The sequence below is a fragment of the Microcaecilia unicolor genome, chromosome 5 (assembly GCF_901765095.1).
Source record: "Microcaecilia unicolor chromosome 5, aMicUni1.1, whole genome shotgun sequence".
Lineage (NCBI taxonomy): Eukaryota > Metazoa > Chordata > Amphibia > Gymnophiona > Siphonopidae > Microcaecilia > Microcaecilia unicolor.
In genome coordinates this window covers 18603350-18619158 of record NC_044035.1, presented here as the reverse complement: position 1 = coordinate 18619158, position 15809 = coordinate 18603350, and the positions used below count along the sequence as shown (strand labels likewise).

Below are 15809 nucleotides of genomic sequence, written 5' to 3'. Positions count from 1 at the left end.
ATTAGACTATCTCTGAAATGCTTTGATGTTCCCATGCATACCTCCTACCCATCCTCACCCTGTTAGACTGTCACTGAAATGCTTTGATGTTTCACTCATATATATACTATCAGCTACCACATTTGCTTATTTCCGATCTGATGAAGAAGGGCAACCTTCGAAAGCTAATCAAGAAATGTATTAAGTTATGCCCAATAAAAAAGGTATCATCTTATTTTCTTTTCCATGTTATATTTTGTTTGATTTCTATTGATTACTCTTATTCCCCCAATTTTTTTGTCCTGATAATGAGCGCTCAAGGTTTCCCGTTCAGCTCAGGGAGTCGGAGCAAGCACCCAGTGCTCTTTATCAGTTTTCAATTGATTTTTCTCCTCGTCCATGTCTAAGGGTACAGGTGCTATTTTGTTTTTCCCTTTGGCCTGTTTCAGTAATCCCACCACACACAGACTGTACCAGCAGTTCCAGTTTTAAAGATCTTGCCGCTGATCCAGCGCTTTACATTTTGTGCTCTAACAGGTTGATTTTCCAGACATATGTGGTAAGGGAATCTTCCAGTGTGCTAACGCAATGCATTTGGATATGTTGAGACCTGTCGCAAGATTTGCTAGGTAGTCACTGTAGCTGCAGCAGATGAATCGCAAAGTCCCAGAGCTCTCCATCGGGTAGCGGTGCCTTCAATGGGCCTATAAAAGAGTTTTTGGGCTGCATTCAGTTCGAGTGGCATGGTCCTTCGTATTCTTGTTTCCAAGAGCTTTATCTGCCCACATTTTATGATTTGACTGTCTATCAATTTTTTTAGGGGCCCTTTTACTAAGCTGCGTAAGTGTCTACGCACATCCATCGTGAGCCAAAATGGAGTTACCGCCTGGTTACCACGTGGCTCTTGCGGTAATTTCATTTTTGACGCGCAGCTGAAAAATTTATTTTCGGACACACGCCAAGTGGCACTTGACCCGCATAGGTCTTTACCACCCGGTTACCGCGTGAAACTGTACTGCTAGATCAATGGCTGGTGGTAAGGTCGCAGAACCAAAATGGATGCGTGGCTATTTTGATTTTGCCGCACGTCCATTTTCGGCAAAAACTTCTAAAAAAGGCCTTTTTTACAGGCACACTGAAAATGGATTGGCACGCACCCAAAACCCACGCGTACACTACCGCAAGTCATTTTTCTGCTCACCATAGTAAAAGGACCCTTAAGACTGTTTGCATAAAGGTTGTGCAATAAAAGTTAAGTGTAAAATAGTAAAATTGAAGAGGGCTAGTGGCAGCTCTGCAACAACACTGCTTTTTTTTTTTTTAGCAAGCATCACATGACCTTCACCCCTTGCACCCCTTTTGTCTTTCCTTTTTTTAAAATAACTTTATTAGTATGACATAACCAGTAAAATAACACATGTTCCATTACATAACATGATACAAAGATCTATAACCACATTAAACTGACCCACTCCTGTCATTATTTATTTATTTATTGCATTTGTACCCCACATTATCCCACCTTTTTGCAGGCTCAATGTGGCTTATAGAGTGTTGTTATGATGCAGTCATTACATGATCTTAAATACATAAGCTGAAAGTAGATGAATTAGATGCAAAGTGCTAGAAAGGTGTTGTGAGAGGCGTTTTTGATGCACCTGAGTGATTTGAGGAATGATTTATTGAGGATGTTCATACAGTTCATACAGTAGGAGCAGTTCTCAGTTCATACAGTAGGAACACTTGCTTAATATGTTAAAACCAACATCATGGGTAACATAAAAGGAACTAGTACAGAACATACTACCAAAATATCACCATGTCACACTGGAAGGGAGTTTTTTAAAATATAAAATATATAAAAAAAGAAAAGAAGAGATGACAGTAACAAATAACATTCCCTACCCCACCCACCTAGTCCCTCTAATTAAAAATTAACTAATTACTTTAATTTAACACCCTCCCCAAGTGGACCCTCTAGACCCCCATCTCTATGTCATACTTCTATGTACTATAAAAGTACCATTTTCAAGTAATCACAAAGTTTACGGAGTTTATAGAAACATGATGGCAGATAAAGGCCAAATGGCCCGTCCAGTCTGCACATCCACACCATCCACTATCTCCTCCTCTTCCTAAGAGATCCCACGTGCTTGTCCCAAGCTGTCTTGAATTCAGATAACCTTGTCTCCACCATCTCCACTTGGAGTCTATTCCATTTATCTACCACTCTTTGGGCCTTGTTTACTAAGTCACGTTATAGGCGCATTAGCGTTTTAAACACGTGTTAACCATGTACGTGCATTAACAGTGTATGCGCCTATAATATTCCTCGATCTAATTAAGAATATTTCCTCCAATCCCGAAATGGTCTAGGAGGTGTAGAAGTATGTTGTGGTTTACCATGTTGAATTGGAGGAGGAGTATGCTTTTACCTGTGGCAATTTCATGCTTGAATTTGGCCAGGAGAGTGACTAGTACAGTTTCTGTGCTATGAGAGGGGCGGAATCCTGATTGTGATTCATGTAATAATGAAACTTGTCCATGTATTTCATAAGCTGTTTTGTCACCATACTCTCCATCAATTTGACTACCAGTGGGATGGATGCGACTGGGCGGTAATTGGTAAGGTCGTTCATTTTTTTCTTTGAGTCTTTTGGTAGTGGGGTGAGTAGTATGTTGCCATATTCTTTGGGGAAGAGACATTGTTGGAGCATGTAGTTTAGGTAGGATGTAAGGTCTTCGATGAAGCGATTTGGTGCTGATTTAAGTAAGTAACTGGGGCAGGTGTCCAGTTTACAATGAGTATTAGAGAATCTATGAATCGCTTGGGTAACTGATTCGATGGAGAGAAGACTAAATTTTGACCAGATTCGGTCTGAGGGGTATTCTCCATGGTTTGAGTCCAGTAAATTGGAGAATTGTTCGAGGTCGGTGTTGTGTTGAGGAAGTGTATTGCGTAGTTTTATTATTTTTTCCTTGAAATGGTTGGCAAGATCATCTGCAGACGGGGTATCAGTGTTGGTTGTAGTGATAGGAGTGATATCTAGGAGCTTGTTTACGAGTTGAAATATTTTCTTCAGGTCTTTGTAGTCTGGTCCTATTTTAGTTTTGTAGTAGGATCTTTTGGTTTGTCTTATAGCATATTTGTATTTTCTTTGTGTTTGTTTCCATGCATTAAGTGTATAAAATGTTTTGTACTTTTTGGGGATCTTGCCGGGTATTTGTGACCTGGATTGGCCACTGTTGGAAACAGGATGCTGGGCTTGATGGACCTTTGGTCTTTCCCAGTATGGCAATACTTATGTACTTATGAAACGAAGCTCCTAATGAACTTACTGCAGAACACGATTCCAAAAACGTCTTTTGTCTAGACTGCATCCACTAAGACACATTGGGAAGCACCTGTACCTTCTCTTCCATAAAAGAGGTATCTGTAGTCTTATAATACAGTCTCCATACTGAATCTCCGTCTTGATGAAAAACAAGGGAAACTAATAAAGTGGCTCTCGCTGCTATTTCAAATTCCGAAGATTCCAGAATATCAAAGATAGTCAAGTCAGCCGGGAATTCAGTCATTCTTTTATTATGCGAAGTCGCATAAAATATTTTCTGAAGAGGTGGAAAAGCTGCCTCTGGAAATTTCAACAGTTTGCAAGAAAATTATGAAAAAGATCTCTCGCCGGAGTCAGCCTTGATTGTGGAAAATTTAAGAGCCTTAAATTCAAACTTCTTTGAGAGTTCTCCAAATTTTCAATTTTCCACATCATGTGACTTATTTTGTACTAAGAGTGATTGAGAAGATTTTATCTCCGCCACAGATTTATCCAGTGTGTCAACTCTAACAGTTCAGGAGTTAACTTTAGCCTCTAAGGGCTCCTTTTACTAAGCAGCGGTAAGCCCAACGCGGCCTTACCGGTCACTGTACAGGAAGTACTTCTGGGCTACAGCAGCAGCCCGGCAGTACTTCCCACCCTAGCGCGCTGTCATTTTCAGCGCTACAAAAATGTATTTATTTTTGTAGTGCTGGAGTGTACCCGGTGGTAATCGGGCAGTGCTGCGCACTGTCCGGATATCACCGGGTTAATTCGAGAGCCCTTACCATCACCTTACTTGCCACGCAGCAGGCGGCAGAGGGTGGTGGTAAATGGAGCAGTGGAGTTCCTCAGGGGTCGGTGCTGAGGCCAGTTCTGTTTAATGTATTTGTGAGAGAGATTGCAGAAGGGTTGGAAGGAAAGGCATGCCTTTTTGCAGATGACACTAAGGTAGCCAGTAGAGTGGCTACCCTGGAGGGAGTAGAAACAATGAGATGGGATCTCCAAACACTAGAAGAATGGTCGAGGGTCCGGCTGTTAAGATTTAATGCCAAGAAGTGCAGAGTGTTGCACTTGGGGTGCAGAAACCCAAAAGAGAGATACTGGTTAGGAGGGGAGAGATTAGTAAGCTCGACTCAGGAGACAGACCTTGGGGTGATGGTGTCCGAGGATCTCAAGGTGAAGAAACAATGTGACAAGGCAGTGGCCAGAAGGATGCATAGAGAGGGGTATAACCAGCAACAGAAAGGAGGTGTTGATGCCTACAAGTTGTTGGTGAGTCCCCACTTGGAGTATTGTATTCAGTTTTGGAGGCTTTATCTTGCTAACGATGTAAAAAGACTGGAAGTGGTGCAAAGAAAAGCTACAAAAATGGTATGGGATTTGTGTTGCAAACCGTACGAGGAGAGACTTGCCGACCTGAACATGTATACCTTGGAGAAAAGGAGAAACAGGGGTGACATGATACAGACATTCAAATATTTGAAAGATATTAATCCACAAATAAACCTTTTCCGGAGATGGGAAGGCAGTAGAACTAGAGCACGTGAATTGAGGTTGAAGGGGGGCAGACTCAGGAATAATGTCAGGAAGTATTTTATCATGGAGAGGGTGGTGGATACATGGAATGCCCTCCCGCAGGAGGTGGTGGAGATGAAAACGGTAACGGAATTCAAACATGCTTGGGATAAACACAAAGGAATCCTGTTTAGAAGGAATGGATTCACAGAATCTTAGCAGAGATTGGGTGGCAACACCAGAAATTGGGAAGCAAAACCAGTGCTTGGCAGACTTCTACGGTCTGTGCCCTGATCGTGACTGAATAGATATGGATAGACTGGAGTGTAAATTTTAAAAAGTTTTGACATTAACTTCAGAACTTTTAGTACAAGAAGAGTGCTGGGCAGACTTCTATGGTCTGTGCCCTGAGAATGGCAAGGACAAATCAAACTCGGGTATAAAGTATCCCATACCATGTAAAATGAGTTTATCTTGTTGGGCAGGCAGAATGGACCATACAGGTCTTTATCTGCCGTCATTTACTATGTTACTATGTAAAAGAAGAGCTCTAATTCATTCCTGAGACACTAGATGAGGATATGGTTAACAGTCAGAGCTAAATTTGGGAAAGCTGGCACTGTGTCTTTCTTGGCTTCCATTCGCTATGAACCATCATTTGTAGTGGGGAGAGGGGAATGGGGTTTTCTCTAGGTGGAAGGCTGGAGGCTGAACCCACTTCCGGCAGTTCCTGGATGTAGGGTACTTAAGCACTTTTATTGAACTTCGGGACTCATCAACTCCCTTCTAGTAACCTTTTCAGTTACTTACAGGTTAAGCATTTCACAATTTCTCAGAATTGGTTATGGGAGGATGCTGAAGAGAAGGAACATCTTGAAAAAATATGAGTAATCTTGGGGAAATTAAAGAGTCCCAGATTTTAGGAAGCTAAATTCAGTGTTTTTACCACATTACATTTTCTAACTTTGTAAATCAATGTCCCCTTCATCTTTTTTTTATTGAGCAAGAAAAGTTTTCAGTGAACTAGAATGGCTGCTGGATTGTGATTCTAAATGTTTAGTGTCTCTCTTTCAGGGGCAAATGAGAATGATGTTCTCTGGATAGCCATGGCTGGCACACATCAAATCTGGGCACTACTATTAGAAGACGCCAAGTTGCCGAAAGGAAGGTAAGCAGTCATTCTGTTTATTTTCATTCAGAAGCTGTATTGCAGTTGTACCAGGGCCGCCGAGGGGAGGGGGGGCAAAATTCCCGTGGGCCTGGCCTCCAACGGGGGGGGGGGGGGGGGGGGGGCCGCCCAGCTCCTGTGCAGAGCAGAGTTATTGTGCTATCATGTTAACTCTGCCGTCCACAGATTCTTCTTCAGAGTTGCCACATGGGAAAATTTTTCCCAGCCCTAAACCCGCCCAAAGTCAAACTCCGCCTCCCATGTCACCAAACCCAGCCTCCCATGTCACTAACTCTGCCTCCACGTCACTAACTCCGCCTCCACATCACTAGCCCGCCTCTTACATCACTGGCCCTGCCCCTGATGTCACCAACCCCCCGCCCCTGATGTCATTAACCCCACCCCCAACATCAACCCCGCCCCTGAAAAGCTTCTATTGGACCAATAGAAGCCCGAAAAAAAGCGCCCAAACTGCACAGCGGCCGCGGGGAAACAGCCCAAAAAACCGCACCCAGCAGCCGCCAAAATTTTCCCGCAGCCGCTCACGGAAACCCGCCCAATTGGGCGGGAAAACCGCCCACCTGGCAACCCAGTGTTGCCAGGTGGAAAATTTTTTTCCCACCCAATCCAGCATAAAAACCGCCCAAAACCCGCCCAAACTCAAACCCCGCCCCTGACACCCCCACCCCCGCGTCATCACCCCCGCCCCCGCCGTCATCAACCCCGCCCCCGCCGTCACCGGCCCCGCCTCCCCCGTCACCGGCCCCGCCTCCCCCGTCATCGGCCCCGCCTCCCACGTCATCGGCCCCGCCCAAAACGTCACTAACCCCGCCCAAAAACGTCACTAACCCCGCCCCCCGCGGCCGAAAAAGCCGCCCAAAAAACCGCCCTGAAGCCCAAAAAGCAGCCCAAAAAACCGCAACCCGCCGCGGGCAAAAATTACCCGCGGCGGGTCGCGGAAAACCGCCCAATTGGGCGGTAAAACTGCCCACCTGGCAACACTGCTCCCTGCCGCTGGCCTCCTGCCGCCGCTTCCGCCCCCCCCCCCCAGCCGCTGCTCCCCCCCCTCCACTGCGAGTGTGCACAGCGATTGAAAACAGGACAGGGTGCCAGGCAATGTGAGACCAGTGCAGGACAAACGCTTTAGCTGGTGGGAGTTGGGGGCCCCAGAGCCAATTTTGGGGGGCCCAGGCCCCCATGGCCCCTGTAGCTATGCCACTGACTTACAGAGCAGTGACGTAGCCTGACCCAGTATTTTCATGGGCCCAGAGCTAACTTAGATGGCCCCTTCCACGGCACGTATGACACGGCACTCCACAGCTCCCCCCCCCCCCCCCGGAGATATTAAAAAATAGATTTTTTTTTTCACCTACCCCACATCAACATCTCTCCTCCTCCACGACGTCCTGGAATCTACCTGCCCGTCGCTGAACCCCGTCTCTCCCTGATGTACCTTACAAGCGTCCCCGGTGCCTGCATTAATTTAATTATTGCTGCCTGCGCCAGCTCCGCAGGCTTCCATCGGCCGGGTCCCGCCAGACAGGAAATGATGAAAGCAAGGGCGGGACCCGGCCGATGGAAGCCTGCGGAGCTGGTGCAGACAGCAGTAATTAAATCACCTGTAAGGTACACCAGAGAGGGATGGGGTTCAACGACGGGTGGGCAGATGCTGGGACGCTGCAGAGGAAGAGAGATGTTGATGTGGAGTGCCACTGCTGGGTAGGCCTGAGCCAAGAATGGGTGGGCCTGTTCCCACCCAGGCCCACTCGTAGCTACACCACTGTTACAGAGTACTGTAAGTTATACGCAGCCCTGTCATACTTAGGCATACTTACTCACACCAGCTCTATGGCTGGCATATATGCGAAAGCCTAATTGTTAGACTCAAGGATAGCCAGTTACACTAGTGTCCTTTTTGCTACCCCCATATCCCTTCCTTTCCATCTTCTTACACCTACCTCCCAACGCTCAATTCCTTCTGCTCCCAATTTCTCCCGTGATTAATTTACTTCCGTTAACCCCATTAATTTCGCATTTACTACAAACTGTATATTCTTATTACAACTTTGTAATTCTTTATATTGTTACTATGTAAGCCGCATTGAGCCTGCCATGTGTGGGAAAGCGCGGGGTACAAATGTGATAGATTAGGGTCCAACCGCACACCCTCCAGTTGCCTGATTGGAGGCACCCAGTTATAGAATTGCCACCATTCCGTTTGAGACATTTTTCCAAACAGTGTATGTTCCTCGGTACTTTTAGTTTGACTTGTTCAGTGTTTGGTTATTACTGGACATCTTGTTGTAGCTTGTGACATATTCCCAGTAATTAGTGGAAAGTGATGCATTGTCTTTTCTTTGTTGGTGAAACAGAAGATGTAGTTCCTTATTTTGAATTCCTATTTTCCTCCTAGCGCTCTACTGAAGGGAACCTGTGTCCGGTTTGCTGGTAGCGGGAATGAAGAGAGCCGGAATAATGCGTATCCCCACAAAGCAGGCTTTGCTCAGCCCTCTGGTCTCTCTGTGTCCTTGGAAGAACCTTGGAACTGTTTGTTTGTAGCAGACAGCGAGAGCAGCACCGTGAGGACCATCTCGTTGAAAGATGGAGCAGTGAAACTTCTTGTAGGAGGAGAGAGAGATCCTTTGGTAAGAACTATTGAACGTTTCGTTTTTAAGCTTTGGTTCGTAATTCACTAAGGTGCCCTTTTGCAAAGGCGCAGCAAGCCTACCGCCAGCCAATTCAGCACTACCACCGGGCTATTGCAGGAACCTGGTGATAGTTCCTGCCCCAACCGTACGCCATTTCCGGCGCTTGAAAAACATTTTTATATTTTTAGTGCCGGGAGCTTACCACCGGGTTAACGTGAGAGCTCTCACTGCCTCCTAAGTAGGTGGCAGTAAGGGCTCCCTCAGGAACTGGCCACATGGCAAGTGTTTAACTTACCACAGTGGCCTCAGAACGCAGCATTGTAACATAGTAGATGACGGCAGAGAAAGACCTGCACGGTCCATCCAGTCTGCCCAACAAGGTAACTCATATGTGCTACCTTTTGTGTATACCTGACCTTGATTAGTATCTAAATTCCAAATCTTGAAAATAAGGTTTTTCAGATGTCACACCTTGTACCTCCAGGATCAAACATATACGATCCTTGTCATTATATTTAACAAACAAGGAACCTCAAACACTCCAGTAGAGGAAACACTGCAAATACTGCTAGATCCGCTATTACATTAAGGAGTAGAATAATATCATAGGTTCCAGTGAGGAGGAAGAGAGAAAAAACCATACAAAAAAACTCATAAGTATATGAGAAAACCGAGTGGTATAAAAAAACTCCCCTTCTCCTTCACTATTGAAATGGAGTATACAGGTTGCAAACACCTTACCTCAAAACCACCATACCGGAAATAAACCCGGAACAACTCAAAAATCCCTCATACCTATAAACCTACGTCAAACCTCAATCTTGAACATTTCTAACATTTCTGCCCCACATCCAAATATTATGTACATCAAAATCAAACATATAAATGGCGAGTGACCGTACTCACTCGCAAATGCGCAGTAGAGACTTCCCTGTCTGTCCCGCCCCCGCTTCAATACGTGATGATGGGGGGGGAGCGGGACAGAGAGGGAAACTGCATGAAGGGGAGGGAACCGCCGAGGTCGCCACCGCTACCCCCCCCCCCCCCCCCCCCCGAGGTCGCTGCCACTGGTACCCCCCCCCCCCCCCGGAGTCGCCACTGCCGCCACCCCTCCACCCGGCCGTCTCTTCGCTATTCAACTTACATCTCCGCAGCAGGCAGATCAGCTGAGCTGCCGTTGGCCTTCCTTCCCTGCCTGTGTCCCGCCCTCGCTGATGTTACTTCACAAGAGAGCGGGACACAGGCAGAGAAGGAAGGCCGACAGGAGCTCAGCTGATCTCTGCTTGCTGTGGAGATGTAAGTTGAATAGCGAAGAGACGGGCGGGGGGGGGGGGGGGCGGCGACCCACCAGCCCGTTTTAACGGGCTCAATGGCTAGTCTTTAAAGAAAACACCCCAGTCCAATAATGTACAGAAACTTTTTTCACTTATCTCCTGTTTAGATTTAAAGTTCCAGGCAGTGCAAGCTGTGAAGATCGGGCTGCTGGTAGTTTGGTCGGGGAAATACTTAAACTGTTTAGCATATAGTTGATAACACCATCCGTGGCGCCCCTCGACAAGTGCGCCTTGTTTCGCCAAATTGTAGGCTGCCTCAGGAAGGGCACTTTGATAAGTCCTTTCGCGGACCTTGAAGAATAGCCAAACAGTCCGAAAATCCTCACCCAATACACAAAAGATGGCGCCAGTGAACTACACACCGCCAGGGTTTATAAACCTGACCACGTCACTGACTTCTTACAGAAGCCACACCCTGTGGCATAATACTGCTCCAATGAGTTCATTCGAACCCACCCCTGGGAGTGGCCTGAGTTGATTCAATAATACGCATTCCATTCAATGTTGCGATTTAGACCCTTCGGTTCTACTGTTTGTAATAAATGAATCCAGTGTTGTTCTTTACGCCACAGAATGCTTTTAACAATCTAGCAATATTTGCAGTGCTTTCCCTATCTGGAGTGTTTGAGGTTCTTTGTTTGTTAAATATAATGACAAGGATCGTATATGTTTGATCCTGGAGGTACAAGCTGTGACATCTGAAAAACCTTATTTTCAAACCTTTTTCAAAGATTTGGAATTTATATAAATACGGTTTGAATATCCCTGTTTTAATTTAGAGTGTCTTGATTAGTATTCGCCATTTTCACGGCACAGACCGTAGAGGTCCGCCCAGCACTAGCCCCGCCCCCCGCCGGCTCTGCCACCCGATCTCCGCTAATCCACACGCTGACGCCACTGCAGGGCCCCCTTTACCGCAGTTTGGGAAAAGGGGCCCTAAGGTTCCTATGTACTAATGCTTAATGGACAATTCTGATATTTTACCATATTTTACCGCTCTAGGGCTGCTTTAGGTGGCAAAAAGCGGGGTATAAATGATCTAAAATAAAAATAAATATGTCAACTAGGACTAGAGGGCATGAGTTGAAGCTACAGTGTGGTAAATTTAAAACGAATCGGAGAAAATTTTTCTTCACCCAACGTGTAATTAGACTCTGGAATTCGTTGCCGGAGAACGTGGTACGGGCGGTTAGCTTGACGGAGTTTAAAAAGGGGTTAGATAGATTCCTAAAGGACAAGTCCATAGACCGCTATTAAATGGACTTGGAAAAATTCCGCATTTTTAGGTATAACTTGTCTGGAATGTTTTTACGTTTGGGGAGCGTGCCAGGTGCCCTTGACCTGGATTGGCCACTGTCGGTGACAGGATGCTGGGCTAGATGGACCTTTGGTCTTTCCCAGTATGGCACTACTTATGTACTTATGTACTTATGAAGGGCGACGAAAATGATAGTGGGGATGGGACGACTTTCCTATGAAGAGAGGCTGAGAAGGCTAGGGCTTTTCAGCTTGGAGAAGAGACGGCTGAGGGGAGATATGATAGAAGTGTATAAAATAATGAGTGGAATGGATCGGGTGGATGTGAAGCGACTGTTCACGCTATCCAAAAATACTAGGACTAGAGGGCATGAGTTGAAGCTACAGTGTGGTAAATTTAAAACGAATCGGAGAAAATTTTTCTTCACCCAACGTGTAATTAGACTCTGGAATTCGTTGCCGGAGAACGTGGTACGGGCGGTTAGCTTGACGGAGTTTAAAAAGGGGTTAGATAGATTCCTAAAGGACAAGTCCATAGACCGCTATTAAATGGACTTGGAAAAATTCCGCATTTTTAGGTATAACTTGTCTGGAATGTTTTTACGTTTGGGGAGCGTGCCAGGTGCCCTTGACCTGGATTGGCCACTGTCGGTGACAGGATGCTGGGCTAGATGGACCTTTGGTCTTTCCCAGTATGGCACTACTTATGTACTTATGTACTTATGAAGGGCAACGAAAATGATAGTGGGGATGGGACGACTTTCCTATGAAGAGAGGCTGAGAAGGCTAGGGCTTTTCAGCTTGGAGAAGAGACGGCTGAGGGGAGATATGATAGAAGTGTATAAAATAATGAGTGGAATGGATCGGGTGGATGTGAAGCGACTGTTCACGCTATCCAAAAATACTAGGACTAGAGGGCATGAGTTGAAGCTACAGTGTGGTAAATTTAAAACGAATCGGAGAAAATGTTTCTTCACCCAACGTGTAATTAGACTCTGGAATTCGTTGCCGGAGAACGTGGTACGGGCGGTTAGCTTGACGGAGTTTAAAAAGGGGTTAGATAGATTCCTAAAGGACAAGTCCATAGACCGCTATTAAATGGACTTGGAAAAATTCCGCATTTTTAGGTATAACTTGTCTGGAATGTTTTTACGTTTGGGGAGCGTGCCAGGTGCCCTTGACCTGGATTGGCCACTGTCGGTGACAGGATGCTGGGCTAGATGGACCTTTGGTCTTTCCCAGTATGGCACTACTTATGTACTTATGTACTTATGAAGGGCGACGAAAATGATAGTGGGGATGGGACGACTTTCCTATGAAGAGAGGCTGAGAAGGCTAGGGCTTTTCAGCTTGGAGAAGAGACGGCTGAGGGGAGATATGATAGAAGTGTATAAAATAATGAGTGGAATGGATCGGGTGGATGTGAAGCGACTGTTCACGCTATCCAAAAATACTAGGACTAGAGGGCATGAGTTGAAGCTACAGTGTGGTAAATTTAAAACGAATCGGAGAAAATTTTTCTTCACCCAACGTGTAATTAGACTCTGGAATTCGTTGCCGGAGAACGTGGTACGGGCGGTTAGCTTGACGGAGTTTAAAAAGGGGTTAGATAGATTCCTAAAGGACAAGTCCATAGACCGCTATTAAATGGACTTGGAAAAATTCCGCATTTTTAGGTATAACTTGTCTGGAATGTTTTTACGTTTGGGGAGCGTGCCAGGTGCCCTTGACCTGGATTGGCCACTGTCGGTGACAGGATGCTGGGCTAGATGGACCTTTGGTCTTTCCCAGTATGGCACTACTTATGTACTTATGTACTTATGAAGGGCGACGAAAATGATAGTGGGGATGGGACGACTTTCCTATGAAGAGAGGCTGAGAAGGCTAGGGCTTTTCAGCTTGGAGAAGAGACGGCTGAGGGGAGATATGATAGAAGTGTATAAAATAATGAGTGGAATGGATCGGGTGGATGTGAAGCGACTGTTCACGCTATCCAAAAATACTAGGACTAGAGGGCATGAGTTGAAGCTACAGTGTGGTAAATTTAAAACGAATCGGAGAAAATTTTTCTTCACCCAACGTGTAATTAGACTCTGGAATTCGTTGCCGGAGAACGTGGTACGGGCGGTTAGCTTGACGGAGTTTAAAAAGGGGTTAGATAGATTCCTAAAGGACAAGTCCATAGACCGCTATTAAATGGACTTGGAAAAATTCCGCATTTTTAGGTATAACTTGTCTGGAATGTTTTTACGTTTGGGGAGCGTGCCAGGTGCCCTTGACCTGGATTGGCCACTGTCGGTGACAGGATGCTGGGCTAGATGGACCTTTGGTCTTTCCCAGTATGGCACTACTTATGTACTTATGTAACTGCTGTAAAGCTCGTTGCATAAAATGCTATTTTTTTGCACTGATCATTAGTAAAAGTACACAAATTTTGTATGTTTTAGGCCGGTGTCATGGCTGAGCTGTAGGATGTTGGTAGAGCTTCATTTTTGTTGTGTACTGCGTTGCAGCCCTTTGAGGAAAGGTGATTTTTAAATTTGAAAAATAAAACAAATGTATGTAGAATCTCCTAAATAAATAGGGCCAGTCATTCATTCTAGGTCTTATTTCTTCCTTTCTGGACCATTCGTAGCCACGAGAACGAAGGGCTTTACATGCTGGCCTCAATTATTTGTATAAAGTAAGGCCGTACATCGATTAAAAGGTTTAAGCGTGCGATTAATCGCGATTGGATTTCTGGGTTGCGCAATCAATCGCACTTGAGATTTTTAATTGGTCTATTAATCTTCTGTTTACCCGAGTCGGGGTGAAGCAGCAGGCAGGCAGGCTTGCCTCCTCTTCGCTTCCCTTCCCTCTCAGCGCGTCCCGCCCTCGCGGAAAGGAAATTACATCAGAGGAAGGCGGGACGCTGAGAGAGGGAAGGGGAGCGACGAGGAGGCGAGCCTGCCTGCCTGCTGCTTTCACTGTTGTTTTGCCGCGAATTCTGGTAAACAAAAGATTTCAACGCAGGGAGCACGGGTGCATGAACGGAAGGGAGCGGGCAGGTGAACGGACCTCAGAAGAAAGGTGCCGGTACGCTGTACCAGCGCGTAGCGGCACAAAAAAAGCACTGGTTTAGACACACTATAGAACTGGACACCAAGTGCGACCCTTTGTGGTGCCTCAAATTGTGTCGATAATTTATAGAATAGCCACCTTTGTCTTTATTTGCCATCATCTGTGTACCTGTAAAATTACGTCCTGTTTTTATGGTACACTTCTCCAATGTGCATTATGATCTAAAATAAAATATGGAATGCGCTGATTTTTCATTACCCTTAAGAAAATCAAAGCCATGCTGTAGGTCTTGGCACAATGGTTTTCCTTCCTAGCTGGAAGTCACTTTCATTTTCTTCAGAATCCTATTTCCACCCACGTTTCTTTAAAGTAGCACTGCTGTTACCCAGAGGAAATCATTGAAGCCATTCTGTTAGATAAGAAGCTGGCTCCAGCTCAAAGGCAGTCATGATTTAACCTTAAGTATGGGAACTGCCTTGCCAGTTCTTTCATTATTATGTACACAGCGTGTGTTTTTAAAATCATTCATTCTCTAGATGACGTGAGATAGCACTTGATGATGGACATTGGCCTAAAATGGGCCTCTATCTATACACTGTGCGGTTTCTGTGTTGATAGGATTTATAACTCCAACATCAAAGGGGATTTCTGTTTCTCCGGAATAACTTGTGATAGTTAGTTGGTTTCCCAGAACAGAGCTTATGGTAATATCTACTATAATAAAACTCACCCTCAACGTTCTGAGGACACTGACGTCAGTGAAGCCAAGCCCTGACTTCCTTCAAAAAGGTTCAAAGGTTCGTGGTGGTGAAGCCACCAAAATCGCTTCGGGCCCCGCCCTTGAGGGCGGAGCAATGGCAGAACAACGAAGGGGTTGGCAGGGAGGGAGGCGGGGGGGGGGGGGGAAATCGCTCCGGGCCCCGCCCTCGCGTCAAACATCATGACGTTGGGGGCGGAGCAATGGCAGAACAACGAAGGGGTTGGCCAGGGAGGGAAGGAGGGGGGGGGGGGGTGTTGGCGACGAAACCCTTGCTAGCGCCCGTTTCATTTGCTCTGAAACGGGCCTCTTTTACTAGTAGTGAAATATTATAGTAAAGCAAGATCTAAAGAGTGGACATACAATATTACACCAAAGGTAACCCCCAAATTCTATATATCGTGCCTTAATTTCCGCACGGAAATCGAAGCGTATTCTATAACAATGCATGTAACTTAATTGGTTAACTAGCTAATCAGCACTGTCAATTGGATGTTAAGCAATTAACACTAATCGGCATTAATTAAGATTTACATGCACAACTCACTAAGTGTATTCTGTAACGTGGTGCACTTAAATTCTAAGTTGCATAGTTGAAAATGGTGTGTGGCTGTGGGCGGGGCATGGGCATTTCTAAAGTCTGTGCACATTATTATAGAATACACCCGCTCTGTGCCTAATTTAAGCTTCGGGATTGACACCAAGTAAATGTATGCGACCAAATTTGGTCGCATGGAGAGCGACTCTCAACGTAATTCTGTATACCACATGGAA

General features: G+C 45.7%; 1 protein-coding gene across 3 annotated transcripts in view; it reads left to right on the top strand.

Moving 5' to 3' along the window:
* The window catches only part of NHLRC2 (NHL repeat containing 2), a 211142-nt gene that overhangs the window by 131057 nt on the left and 64276 nt on the right, over positions 1-15809 (top strand). For all 3 annotated transcript variants that reach the window (XM_030202703.1, XM_030202702.1, XM_030202704.1), the window contains exons 6-7: positions 5886-5979; positions 8393-8624. In XM_030202703.1, the coding sequence (XP_030058563.1) occupies positions 5886-5979; positions 8393-8624 (326 nt within the window). The remainder of the gene's footprint in view (positions 1-5885; positions 5980-8392; positions 8625-15809) is intronic.